General features: G+C 46.1%; 1 protein-coding gene across 6 annotated transcripts in view; it reads right to left on the bottom strand.

The window, feature by feature from the left end:
• Positions 1–14,735, bottom strand: part of AGAP1 (ArfGAP with GTPase domain, ankyrin repeat and PH domain 1) — a 521,440-nt gene that overhangs the window by 115,924 nt on the left and 390,781 nt on the right. For all 6 annotated transcript variants that reach the window (XM_081051870.1, XM_081051871.1, XM_081051872.1 and 3 more), the window contains one exon: positions 7,861–8,022. In XM_081051870.1, coding sequence (XP_080907996.1) covers positions 7,861–8,022 — 162 coding nt within the window. The remainder of the gene's footprint in view (positions 1–7,860; positions 8,023–14,735) is intronic.

Genomic DNA, 14,735 nt, shown 5'->3' with positions numbered 1-14,735 from the left:
CGCAGTACGTGATCGATGCACTTTCACGGAACTGAAGCTAACTCTTTAGTTTGCGTGTACTTTAAAAGAAAGAAGAAGTACCTGAAATCCTTCTCTTGTGGTCAGTTCGTCATGATGGGAGTCCTGTGTTCTGGCTTCTCTTGCTGTGATTGACTCATCTTTGTTTATTTGCAACCTGCTGACTCCCACAAAGGATCTGTGTGCAATTACGGCTTGTGTGTGTTTGTGTTGGAGGGACTGTACCCTGCAGGATGGCTTTTGAGTCAACTGTGCCCTGTCTACAATGTGAATGTCTAAGTAAACCCAGGCCTACTCAATTTCAGCAAGTTCGTTCTCACGGAGGCTGCAGTTATAACCGGAGCACTGTCTTTGGCAACGCGACCAGGTTTGTAGTGAGGAGGCCCGTCCATCAGAACACATGGTGCCTCCTACGACTTCCGGCTCAAGGGCAGGCACCCAGCCAATCTCTGGCTCCCTTCTCAGAGGCAAGGACACTGTACTTTAGTGGTGTCTTCCAGTAAGATGCTCCGATTCTTGGTTTTTCACATTCACTATAATTAACTGCTGAGCTCAACTATTCAGAGGCACTAACCAACTCAATGAATAACAAAGAAGTTCAATTAAGAAGTCCTTATTGTTATCAAAAACTATTGACTCTGGAGTTTAGCGTCCCTTATGGAGACTTCTCTTTCCCTCTCCTTTCACTCAAGGTAGCTGCCAAAGTTAAAGGAAGGAAGGACACACAGAGCACTGCTCCTTTGTGTGCGAAGATTAAAAGGAGGAAATCCAAGAGTGACACATGGTGGTAGCACCCACACAGCTTCCCCCCCTCGCCCCTCCAGCCACGCCTCCAGTAACACAAAATGAAACAAGAAACCACGATGGGCACCCCCTTGGCCTTGACTTCTTGCCAGTCTTGTGTCATATGCCGTCACATGTAACACGGAGTAACCAGCGTGTTACTCGTGGCCCAAGAGAGAGAAAAGATGAGAACAGCCCGGTGATAAGACACTTTAAATAACAGAAGAGGCCACTGCCCTACCTGTCATGATGTGCAAACTCCCCAACTTACCCTATGACGCCCCAAATTGCACATGTTAACACAACCCAACCGTCACAGATGAACAGAGCTTCCACAGACCTGCGTATTGCTTTCTTATAAGTATTGTAATGTAAATAAGGAAAAAAGACCTGTACAATGCCTCATGAATAATTCTTTATTTTCTCTCCATAGTGTCTTCCTAAATATCAGATAATAAAAATTTTTTTCCTAAAGTAAAAAAAGAATAAGCACTGTTGTTTTTTTCCCCCTAAAGTAAATAAAGAACAGCACCGTTGGTTTCTTAGAAAATTTCCTTTTGTGACTAATTTCATCAGTACTGGGGTTTTAGGTTGTAAATAGATGACATTTAATGAAAATGTGATGCTTTTTCCTGCAGCGTTTTCTTAAATAAGATTACCGGTATGTAGTAAGTCTGCAGAATATGCAATTAAGTTCTACAACAGGTTAGTTTTCCTGAACTTACACAGCTAACGCGGTTTTCTCCTGCCCAGGCCTTTCGGATGTTCTGCCTGAAATCTGGGTGTACTTTCCAGGGTGTTTCTCGTCTCGAGGCTCTGAGGGCCTCGAGTGAGAGAGGAAGCGAGTTTCATTTCTTGGGTCTCCCACGGAGCCAAACATACAGGGCTTCCTCTGTGCTGGCTGATGGCGATTTGATGAAAGAATAAAATGATTCACAATGTCAGGTTCTCCTTTCGAAGAATGAAGGAAAACCCAGTCCAGGCTGACCTTTGCAACTTGGAGTTAATGAAATTTGTAAACAGGCTCGGGCCTCACCTCTGATTGCTGTGAGAGCAGCTGTGATGGGCAATTCATTTTCTACCGCAACGGAGAGAGGCCAGTTTGTGACTTTCCCTCTATCAGATAATATTTCAATATCCATCCAGGATCCACCATACAATGGTTCTATAAAGACCCAGAATGAACCACCGAGGGATTGTGGATGATGAGAAGGATAAAATCAACTCCCTTCTGAGACCTTTAGAACAAAGCACCGTGAACCCAAGGGAGAAAAAAACAGACACCAGGATTTCTGCATACCATCTTGTATAACAAGCTTGGGTAAATCCAGAGTGAGCCTGCAATTTAAAAGAAAGGTCTATGCTACACAACTTCTAGGTGTTATGAGCCATATAAAAGCCAGTGTCTTTACATGGAATCTGAAAATATCAAGGAAGCTACTCCGTCTGCCCCACTCCTACATTCAAAAGCCGCTTCATATACCTCAAAGACTTGCTTTTTGCCTGGTGGAAAGAGTTTGAGGCAGAGAATCAAGAGACAGTTCTGTCACCTACCAGCAACGTGACCTTGGACAAGAAAGCCACTTAACCTCTCTCTACTTCCGCCTTTTCACTGGGGAAACACGGAAATTAACACTTGATGCAAACTTGCATGAATGTTATAAAACTAACGAGAACCACTGGATTCGGGTCCACAGGACAGGACTGCAGACACCACTGTTTCATTTTGCCAACGTTAACCTCACCACCGGACCCCAGATAAGAAGATGCCGAGAAAGCATCACAATTCAAAGAAAATGCCAGAAAAAGATGGTAAGTTGTTTAAGAGCTCCAAAATCCCCAGTGCCCGGAGCTTTCCAGGCACTTGCCCTAAAACTTGGTTGTGGTAAAAAATATGGGGTCCCTGGTGCCATCATCCTTCCAGAGCCCAAATTCCACGACCAGGGTCCAACCAGTGCTGTGTCCACTGCAGGGGAAAAGGAAGTCCTGCCTCCCTGGGCAACCCGGGCTCTTACAGTCTTCCTTTTAATACCAGAACCAAAATCTATCGCCTTGAGGCTTCCACCCAGCGGTCCCAGTGAGACGCCCTGGGGCCACCCAGGACGAGGCAGGTCTGTGTCCATCCTCTGAACAGTCACCATGCCTCCACGCCCGTCACCACTCGGCTCCCCACTTCCCCCACTTCAAAGGTGTCCCCATCACCATGCTTTTGACCCACATCTGTATTTACTTTTGTTGGTTGACAATCATCCTAGAGTACAGCATCCACATCTGAACATACATTTTCTTAAAAATATTTAAAAATTCTGAGCAAATCAAATCCAACTTGACATCAAGAATATCACGGATAGGGGCGGCTGGATGGCTCAGTTGGTTAGAGCGCGAGTTCTCAACAAGGTTGCTGGTTCCATTCCTGCGTGGGATGCTGGGCTGTGCCCCCTGCAGCTAAAGACTGAAAACAGCGCCTGGACTTGGGCTGAGCTGCGCCCTGGAGAAACACACCGTTCCCCAATATTCCCCAATGAAATTTATTTAAAAAAAAATCACAGATATTTTAATATCCAGTGTCCCCAAAGGTCTATTAAATAGGAATAAAGTAGAAACAGGATAGGTGAGGTTTTTTTCCTTTTCCTTTTTTTAAAAGCTTCATACCACCTTCACATTTTCACGCTAAGTCGACAGGACGTGGGTTCTAAGAAGCGCTCTCTCTCAAGATGAAGCTCGACCCTAAGTGTCCTAGTTCTGACATTCTCCACAGTCTAGTTTGCTTGGATAAAAACATCACCAAGTCACACAATATTACAAAGTCACACAATATTACAAACGGGGCCACAGTCTTTGAAAAACCCTCCGACTTTTAGGGACTAAGAACAGCTCTAACCCTCGGGGAGGCTCCTGAGGCAGAGGTATGCCAACGCCCCGTGAATGCAGAGGACGCTGGCGGGACACAGGGGTCCTTTCATGGCAGCACCCCTCCCCTGGCCAGAGGCGGCAGCCTCAGGTCGCAATCTGGGCACAGCGAGGTATCCATCTACCTGTATGGGCACTTCTGCTAAAGGGACAGAAGCCACGGTCACAAAGTGAGCGTTGTCCGCCCTAGGTTGTAGCTCACACTTCCTTCAGGCGGGGGCAAGACTACTTTTCCTCTTAAATTTTGGACTCCTTAAATGAGACCAGTAGTTATTATATATGAGCCCAGTGATGGGCTTGATCATCCAAACTCCTTCTCTCTGACTCGTCATGCACATCGGCCAATCAAGTCACCACACCGGGACTCAAAATACTTACAAAGGAATTCTTCAGCCCGTTTTGCTCCTATAATTAACTAGATTTCTTCCATTCATTTAAAATTGTAAATGTAAGAAAATGATTGTTCTACTTAAGCTAGGTTACAGCACCCTCTGCCACAGGGCGCAGAATTTAGTTATTGTTCTCCAGCAGAAAATGAGTACTGTGCTCAAGCAGAATGGGTACGGGTGCAGCAAGGCACGTGGTGACAGGAATGTCTCCATTCCCATCAGCCGCACCAAGAGCCCCCTTGGGGACAGAGGGTTTCTGGCTTTCGAGGCAGCATGAAGCTGATGAGACCCACCTAGCCTCTAATTTCTGAACAAGCGTGCCACAAGGTAGGCATACACGGTGGCAGACCCTTGGCACTCGGCTGAGTGTCTAAAAGCCGTGCGGTGGCTCCTTCTCACACCTGGCTGGGGAAGGGCCCTGAGGTACATCCTTGAGGCTCTGCCACTCCGTCAGCTGGGCTCTGGCCAGGCTCCAGGGGATGGCGGACAGTACATAGTCCTGCCCTTAGGAAGCTTCTGGTGTACTGTGCTAATGAAATACCAGCAGTTGGGTGAGGGCCAGACAACCCTGGGATTTGCGAGAGGCCCTGTGCCAGGCAGTCTCCACCTTCTTTGCCCTGGAGGCAGATGTGTGTGGCAGCAGCGGCAATTCTCACACCCTTTGGCTTCTGGTTGGGTTTGGTCAAGCAGCGGGGCAGGTAGAAGACCAGAGGCGAGAGGAGAGTGAGCTTGCAGTGCTTCCCCTGGGTCACCACGGGGTGGACATGTCCCTGGTTGAAGACCACAGCTCGTGACCGAAGGCCCTCCCCAGACAGCTCTCTGCATCCTAACAACCGCTGCTCATCTTTCCCCATTCCCAACGTCACAGGTGTTTTGGGGTTGATGCTCTGTTTCAGTCCCTGGGGCTCTGCACCACCCCTATAGCTCGCCCCACACCTCAGTACGCAGTCCCGGGGTCAACTGCCCTCAATGCCAGCTTGAGGGAGCCCTGTGTTCTCCAGGACTCTGACTGAATTTTTCTTACATGCTAAAGAGAATTAAATCTAGTCATTTGTTCCAACGGGGTATGTCAAAACCCATAAAATTCAACTACTTTACGATATCGTCTATAAAACATTTTATACCTGCAATCACGACTCTTCAGCATGAGGTCAGGCAATAGACAATACCAGGCATAGTGTCCCCGCAGGAAAGAGAAACAGGAATATTTTCTTACAATTGAAATTAAACGGTATCCTCTAAGAATAAAATACAACCTGACCCTGCGCAAGAAGGCCACTGAAGCTCTTTCTACTACCTTTGCAGGGGAAACAGGGAAATGAACGCTTGGTGCAAACTTGCATGAATGGTATAAAATCAAAAACAGAATGCTTAAATTTTCATGGTTTGCACAATAGACTTCAAGGAGTTAAAAGCTGTTGAGACTAATAAAAATACTGTCTATCATTGAATCTACAATGACCTCAAGTGTAGGGTGCATGATGACTTCAGAGACGTTAAAATGGAGGTGGGGAAATGTGCCTTAATGATGAAATATAGCCTGTCTCACAAAAATAACTAATTTATAGTTTGGTAAGTATCTTTTCCTAGTTACACATTTTCGTTTAGAGAACATTTCGTTTTAGAGAACTTATTGTCTTATTTTCTGTGGAAAGATGTCATGGCCGTTGGTATTATATGGAGATGACACTCTCTTAACTAGAAAGTGCAGGGCGCTTTCCTCTCTGATCACTGGCGTTGAACTTCTGAACACACGTCGACCTGTGCTCATCATCCGTGCCTGAGATACCACCGTGACTTCTGCTTTGGGTGTTTCTAGGGTGCCCGGGGAACTTTCCATTTACACCACAGTTGTTCTGGGGTTGATGCTCTGTTTCAGCCTTGTCACAGGCTATTGTTCTTAGCACACAGTACAGTCTCAGTAACTCACGACACTTCCTGAGGAAACATTCTGGGCATCTAGCAACCTCATGGTCACTTCTCAAACTTCCTTCCGACTTACCGCTCACTGGCTGACTGGGACACTGGCTGGAAACAGCAGTCTACCTAATTCAACACGCCACCACTACTATCTGACTTTCAGGCTGTATGTATTCTCACAGTTTTCACCATGTCAGCAGGTGGGTGGGATAATTAAAATGTGTAAGGTAAGATATGATAGGTATAATGTAGTTATAGGTGGACTCGATAATCTGTTTCTGCCAAAGGTGCTTTTGGAAGAAAGGCATTGGTTGGAAACGCACGACAAACACAACAAGGTGTTTAGCTGTGAAATGGGCCAGGGGCCTTCCCTAAAGCAAATCTCTCTCTCCCCCCAGGTATGTGTGACACACGTTACTCACGTGACAGGCCCCTCTTCATCCTGTTTTTACCCCAAACCTGCGTCAGGGTGGGTGGGGTGTAACCCCTCGTGCATGGCTCATGCTCTTTCCTGAACACTTGCAGGAAGGAGTCTCGTCAACGCTCAGCACCTGTGGCCACATCCTTCCCAGTGGGACACGCAGTGTGTCTGTCTGGGTGCTGTGATCCACGGTCATTACTGTTTACTGCTGATAGAACGGGCTTATTCTCATTTATCGTAACAGGACAGTTTTTACTGTCCCGTTTTTTTTTTTTTTTTTTTTTTACTGGCTAAACTTGTTAGCAGGAAGCCTATGGGAGGCAAAGTGATAAGAAACGTGGGTGGGGAAGAAGCAGGGCTTCCAGTCACTTCCCTACTCGGCGACTGTGAGAGTCCCAGCAAACTGCTTGACACTCTGAACCTCGGTCTCGTTCATTATACATGAAACAAGTGGCGGCCCAACTCACAGAATTACGGTAAGTCCCACATTCACACATGCACCACGAAATCTCCTGAGTTCATCTCTGGCTACGAGGATGGAACAGTCCACTTTGGCAACACAGCCACATCTAACAATGCTCCTTATCTGGAACAGGCAAACGTAGAAAAAGTGTGGCAGAAACCGAGAAAGAACATGTAAGTTCCAAAGGCAGTTCTGGGTATGTGGGGCCCTTGCTGGGAACAGACCCTCTTACTGCTGCTGGCCTCCCGAATAATCATCCACGTCCCACAACAGTTTTAACTTCCCTTTGAAGTGTCTCTTTAACTTGTTGACTACGGCGGCATTAATCCCACCTCTGCTAACGTGACTGATGTGGGCACGCGAGCCTGTGTGGATCTCCACTTGCATGCGCAGGATAAAAAAAAAAAATGTCAATCCAGTTGAAAGAGCCACTTCAGAGATCACGTCCAGCCATCATAGAGTGAGAACTAAGGACTGGACAAGCCGTGAGCATTGGAGAATTCCCGGGGCCACAAAACAGGATGAGCGACAGCCTCTGTAGGAGGGCTCCATCGTCACCGGCCGCTGAATGCCAGCCCTGAGGCAGCTGATTAGAATTAGGCCCAGCCCACGTCAGAGAAGATTCCTACATCAGGAGAGGCGACGGTCTTTATTAGGGCGATACACACAGCACTCCTCAGTGGGAGTGGACACTGTGGGTCCGGTTTCCTAGGGGTAGGGCAAAACCAAAGAACCCACCCGGCCCGTGGCGGGGAAGCCAGCATTACCACCCGCCAGGCAGGGAGCCTCTACCCGAAGGGAAGACAACCAATTTGGTGGAATCATCTCGAGAATCAGTGAGTGATTACAAGGTTGGAAACAGAATCACACTAAGGGCACGTGATTTCACCGATCTGAAAAACACAAGCTAATTTTCCAAAATGCAGACTCTCACCCTGATGGCCAGGAATCCTTACCTTCGGCAGTGCCCGAGAGACCATCGGCTTTGAAGTTGCTGGTGCTTTTCTTCCTTCGGTGCTTCTTTCTGTTGGCGTGAGGGGAGGGGGGCGGGTCGAGCTTGGGGCTGGTGGTGCTGGAGACACTTGGGCTGGAACACACGGAGTCACCTAGCCCCGTGTCTGCCATGGGACCGGAAAAGGCAGAAGAACGCAAGGTTAACACTTAAAAAGCAGACTCTGCAAAAGTACTGAAGTAACGTTCTTCCAAGAGCATGACAAGACCTACAGACAATATACTATTGAGCTATAACATGCATACACTGCAGGATATGTAACACACAGAATACAGGACGAGACTGCTGGGTGGCAGGCCCAGAGCGGCCAGTACTCAAGGATCACCAAGGGGCTCCAAAGGTACAAACTTCCAGTTACAAAGCAGAATAGTTACTGTAATTAGTCTACATAATATAGCTACGTATGTAACATAACATATAGTTTATAATACCATAGTGTATATTTTAAAGTTGCTAAGAGAATAGATTTTACAAGTTCTCATCATAAGAAAAAAATGTCAGAACTGTGTGGTGATGAATGTCAGCTAGACTTCCTGTGGTCATCACACACACACGCACACACACGCACACTGAATCAGTGTTACACACCTGAAACCATTATAGTGTGGTATGTCCATTACATATCAAGAAAGAAAGGCAAAAGTAGACAAAACAGATCACAGTGTTCTCTGTGCAGATGTACCACCCGCCACCCAAAACCAGTCATTTAGTTCTGCACCCTCTTTGTGCCGCAGAGAGTTAAATGTCCTCTACTGTGCATGACTAGCGTTCTGGAAAAGGAAAGTGGGAGGTCATGCTTTCCACGTGCTCCTTTTTCTCTTCCCATAATTACCTTGATATGTTAGAAAGGAAATTAAGACCCTTAGAAACACATACGCAAGTGTCACCTTGAGTGGACGCGGTTCTCTGTGCGTACTCACAGAATCAAGGTGATCCTAAATGTCTCTCTGTTCCCCCAACACCCCATGTGACTGGAACGTCAGCTTATTCAGTGGCAAGCAGCACCGCATTTCTCTCTCTCACCAATGTCCACCTATTGCGTTTGGAAGTCGATATAGCAGACCTTCCCACTTTGGATTCACTGAAGCTATTTATAAACTTTTACAACCAATGCACAAATGTGATAATTCTCTGTACGGGGAACTCTCAATTTATTGTCTATTTTTATCTTTATTAAAGAGAACACCAAAGTCGTGCTAGAAGACCAGCAATGAACATGTAATTCAACCACAAGAAAAGAGGACACTGAGAAAGTGATGGAGAAACACCATCTAAACGCCGCCAATGTCTTACCAGGTGTTTATTTCATGACTCAGCATCTCCGTAATTCAAAAGGCAGAAATGCAGTATATTTCAGTCGTTCAACTAATGTTTTTGAGCACCTACTGTGGGCCAGCCCCTTTTCTAGATGCTTGGGACCCATCACTGAGAAAAACAGATAAAGATGCCCAATGCAGTGGCACTGACACTGTGGCTGGGCCACAACCCAGAGTACACCAAGTGGTGGTAAGTGTTAGGAGAGAAAAGGGGCGTGTGGACGACTGGCAGCTGGAAGGTGATGGCAGAGGTGGGGAGGGGGGTTGCCCAGGTGGTCAGGGAGGTCTTAAATGAGTGAGAAGGTGGGTCACTGGGGGTGGAGGAAAAGCCAGAACCTGGCCCTAAGATGGAAGCACGCCTGGTGTGTTCCCCTGACAGACAGAAGGCACTGAGTGGCTGGGGCAGGGGAGGAAAGGAGCGACACGAAGGGAATGGCATCAGAGACGGGAAGGGGCTCAGCTTCAGGGGGCTTGTGGGCCACTGTGAGGACCCTGGCTTTTACTCCACGGGAAATGGTTTTGAGAAGGGTGACATGATTTCAAAGATAAAGATACTTGGAGTCAAACTTTCAAATATTTTCATTTTGCGAAGTTCTAGAAAATTTTATCACACATTGAGAAATGTTAAAATATACAACTTAAGATATCTTTTTAGATATATAAATGTTTCCCCAAAAATGCCCTAGGATGCAGTTTCCTAGATGTGCCAACACCAGGGATCACATGGCCGTGTCGGAATTATGGGAAGGGTCCACCTTCTACCCATCACACGCAGAGGCAAGTCTTCGGAGCCCCGCCGGGGAGGCATGAGGTGCCACACTCCCATCTTCCCATCCTCCCACCTGGTAAACCTCTCTGGGTAACGACCCAAGGTGCAGAAGCGTGCTGAGTCCCCTCTCGGCTGGGTCTGGGTGGGAAAGGCAGGCTTAACTAAGACACGGCCCTTGCCTTGAGGGTTCTAAGTCAGTCTTTTTCACAAAGTCACTTGTTTTGCGCAGCCTCTCCAACGAGCCACCCGCTCTCCATTGAAGCCACATGCACCCTTGGTCCTGTCCTAATCAATGCCCCACCCCCACCTCGACTGTGTGGCCAAGTCTAGGAGGCCCCTCGCCTTCCAGCTTCTCCCCTTTTAAGTTGTCTCAGGTTTTTATGACACTGACCTTCTAACAGTACTGTTCCTTATACATATTTTTAAAATACTAGAGCCCACTATCAGTTAAGCTGTAGATATCCCAGGAAAAGAGGCTAGTCTAATTAATATTTGCATACAATTTCAGAGGGTTCATTGCTAAAGGGTCTAGAGACCCGAAGACGTTAACTGTCTTTAAAGCAATGCTGTTATTTCATGCACCAACCTTACAATGAATGTTTTGTTTCATTTCAAACATTTCCTGCCCAGGTTCCCAAAGTCTCCACCCTCTGTCCCCATCCTCTGGGACAATTAAGTGTTAAGGACCCCCCGTGTCAGGAGGGTGACAGGCCGCGGGAAGACAGTTTTCACAAGGACCGACCTGCTCTCCTTGGGCTGCACTCCAACCACGGAGGCAGACAAGGAGAATGGCTGCCACCTGCTCCACGACACTGGTGTTTTCTCTCCTCTCTGTCCCCTGGGCATCCACTCAGGGCAGTGCACCCTGCTCACTGCCACCGACGAGTCCTAATCCTTATGGCACTCCACCACTGTAATGCTCTCTCCCAACCTAACATTTCTCACCTTGGAACTGGTACTAAAGTTTGGGTTTTCTGTCACTTATCTGAATTAAACCATCACGCCCGTTCCCCAGGGCAGCTAAAGGGGCTCATTCCCCCCGTGGTGAGCTGTGCGACACTGAGCACACAGTGGCCGCGACATTTTAACAGAACAGCCTGGAGTCCCTTACATCATCCAGCGGTTCTTTTCTAAGGTGTGTGCCAATAAGTCTTTCTAAGGTACTTCGAATATATGCACATGCGACACAGTCCATATGTGGGGTGGCTCCATTTGGGCCGTCTGTTCTTTTCCTCTGCCCTTCCTGTCTGTGTGCTGATAACACCTGGTCCTCCCGGCTGTGTTCTAACAGCACGCGGTCCTCCCGGCTGTGTTCTGATAACACGTGGTCCTCCCGCCTGTGTTCTAACAGCACGCGGTCCTCCCGCCTGTGTTCTGACAACACGTGGTCCTCCCGTCTGTGTTCTGACAACACGCGGTCCTCCCGGCTGTGTTCTGACAGCACGCGGTCCTCCCGGCTGTGTTCTAACAGCACGCGGTCCTCCCGGCTGTGTTCTAACAGCACGCGGTCCTCCTGTCTGTGTTCTGATAACATGTGGTCCTCCCGGCTGTGTTCTAACAGCACGCGGTCCTCCCGCCTGTGTTCTGACAGCACGCGGTCCTCCCGCCTGTGTTCTGACAGCACGCGGTCCTCCCGGCTGTGTTCTGACAGCACGCGGTCCTCCCGGCTGTGTTCTGACAGCACGCGGTCCTCCCGGCTGTGTTCTGACAACACGCGGTCCTCCCGCCTGTGTTCTAACAGCACGCGGTCCTCCCGGCTGTGTTCTGACAGCACGCGGTCCTCCCGCCTGTGTTCTGACAGCACGCGGTCCTCCCGCCTGTGTTCTAACAGCACGCGGTCCTCCCGCCTGTGTTCTAACAGCACGCGGTCCTCCCGCCTGTGTTCTGATAACACGTGGTCCTCCCGGCTGTGTTCTAACAGCACGTGGTCCTCCTGTCTGTGTTCTGATAACACGTGGTCCTCCCGGCTGTGTTCTAACAGCACGCGGTCCTCCCGGCTGTGTTCTGACAACACGCGGTCCTCCCGCCTGTGTTCTAACAGCACGCGGTCCTCCCGGCTGTGTTCTGATAACACGTGGTCCTCCCGGCTGTGTTCTGACAACACGCGGTCCTCCCGCCTGTGTTCTAACAGCACGCGGTCCTCCCGGCTGTGTTCTAACAGCACGCGGTCTGGAAAGCTGTGGCTGTCTGAGTCATCTGGGGACCTCCTATGGCAGGGCAAGTCTCCACACTGTTATCCTTCCCAAGTGTCTTAGCTATTCTTGGCTGTTGTGAGCATGTAGCTTTGTACTTCTCCTTCTACATCAATGACAAAGGTATTGAATAGGTATTTTCCTTCTATACCTATTTTATTAAGTGTCTTAATCATAAATGGATGATGTGTCTTGTCAAATGCTTTTTCTGCATCAGTTGACATAATCATATGATTTTTGTCCTTTATTTTATTTATGTGATGTATCACATTGATGGATTTGCAGATGTTGAACCATCCTTGTGCCCCTGGGATGAACCCCACCTGGTCGTGATGAATAATCTTTTTAATAAATTGTTACACTCGATTTGCTAGAATTTTGTTTAGGATTTTTGCATCTGTATACATGAGAGATACTGGTCTGTAGTTTGTGTGTGTATGTGTGTGTGTGTGTGTGTTATCCTTACCAGGGTAATGGTGGCCTCATAATATGAGTTAGGGAGTATTGTCTTTTCTTCAATTTTTTTGGAAGAGTTTGATTAGGAGACGTATTAAATCCTCTTTGAAGGTTTGGTAGAATTCACTAGTGAAGCCATCTGGTCCAGGACTTTTGCTTTTGGGAAGGTTTTGGATGACTGACTCAATTTCCTTAACTGGTGATCGGTCTGTTTAGATTTTCCAGTTCTTCATAGTTCAGCCTTGGAAGGCTATACGTTTCTAAGAACTTGTCCATTTCTTCTAGGTTATTGAATTTGGTGGCATATAGTCCTTCATAGTATTCTTGGATGATCCTTTGTATTTCTGTGGTGTCCGTGATAACTTCCCCTTTCTCATTTCTGATTTTGTTAATTAGTGTCTTCTCTCTTTTTATCTTAGTGAGTCTAGCCAAGGGTTTGTCGATTTTATTAATCTTTTCAAAGAACCAGTTCTTTGTCATGTTAATTTTTCTGTTGTCTTTTTGTTCTCTATTTCATTTAGTTCTGCTCTGATTTTTATTATTTCCTTTCTTCTGCTGATCTTAGGTTTCATTTGTTCTTCTTTTTCTAGTTCTTTGAGGTGTAAAGTGAGGTTATTTATCTGGGATTTTCTTGTGTCTTGAGATAGGCTGTAATGATACAAATTTCCCTCTTAAAACTGCTTTGCTGCATCCTAAAACTTTTGGTAGAATGTATTTTCATTCTCATTTGTTTCTATGTATCTTTTTATCTCTCTTCTTATTTCTTCTTTGACCCGGTCGTTCATTAAAAGTATGTCATTTTATCTCCACATATTTGCGTTTTTTTCTGCTTTCTTTTTTCAGTTGATATCCAATTTCAAAGCCTTGTGATCAGAAAATATGCTTCGTATGATTTCAATCTTCTTAAATTTGCTGAGGCTAGTTTTATATCCCAATATATGGTCTATCTTTGAGAATGTTCCATGTACACTAGAAAAAAATGTATAGTCTGCTGTTTTAGGATGAAGCACTCTACATATGTCAATGATGTCCATTTCATCTAATGTGTCATTTATGGCTGCTATTTCGTTATTTATTTTCTGTTTGGATGATCTATCCATAGCTGTCAATGATGTATTTAAGTCCCCTAGTATAATTGTTTTTGGTCAGTTTCTCCCTTTAGTTCTGTTAGTAGTTGCTTGGTATATTTCGGTGCTCCCTGATTGGGGGCATAAATATTGATGACTGTTATGTCTTCTTGTTGTATAGTCCCCTTTACCATTATGAAATGTCCTTCTTTGTCTCCTGTTACCTTTTTTATCCTGATGTCTGTTTTATCTGATATCAATATGGCTACAACTGATTTTCTCTGAATACCATTTGCTTGGAGTGTCAATTTCCACCCTTTCACTTTGAGTCTATGCTTGTCCTAGTAGCTGAGGTGTGTCTCTTGGAGACAGCATATGGTTGGGTTTAGTTTTTTGATCCAGTCTGCTACTATGTGCCTTTTTATTGGTGAGTTCAGTACATTCACATTTAGGGTGATTATTGATATGTGAAGATTTCCTATCATTCTATCTTTGATTTACTGGTAAGACTGTGTCTCCATTGTTTCTTTGTCTTTTTGTTGTGTGAGAAACCCTCAGCTAATATCATAACTAATGGTGAAAAACTGAAGCCCTTTGCTCTATGTTCAGGAACACGACAGACTGCCCCTATCACCTCTGCTTTTCAATATAGTGTTGGAAGTACTCGCCAGAGGAACCAGGCAAGAGAAAGAAATAAAAGGCATCCAAATTGGGAATGAAGAAATTAAACTGTCACTCTCTGTAGATGACATGATGGTATATATATACATATATATATGTATGTATATATATATATATATATATATATATATATATATATATATATATATATATATAAAACCCTAAAGACTCCACCAAAAAGCTACTAGAAACAATAAACAAATACAGTAAAGTTGCCGGCTACAAAATCAACATACAAAAGTCCATTGCATTCCTATATACTAACAATGAAATCTCAGATAAAGAAATACAAAAAAAATTCCTTTTGCAATTGCAATAAAAAGAATAAAATATCTAGG

This window comes from Rhinolophus hipposideros (genome assembly GCF_964194185.1).
Source record: "Rhinolophus hipposideros genome assembly, chromosome: 6".
Lineage (NCBI taxonomy): Eukaryota > Metazoa > Chordata > Mammalia > Chiroptera > Rhinolophidae > Rhinolophus > Rhinolophus hipposideros.
The sequence above is the reverse complement of the archived record's forward strand: the minus strand, read 5'-3'. Positions and strand labels throughout refer to the sequence as shown.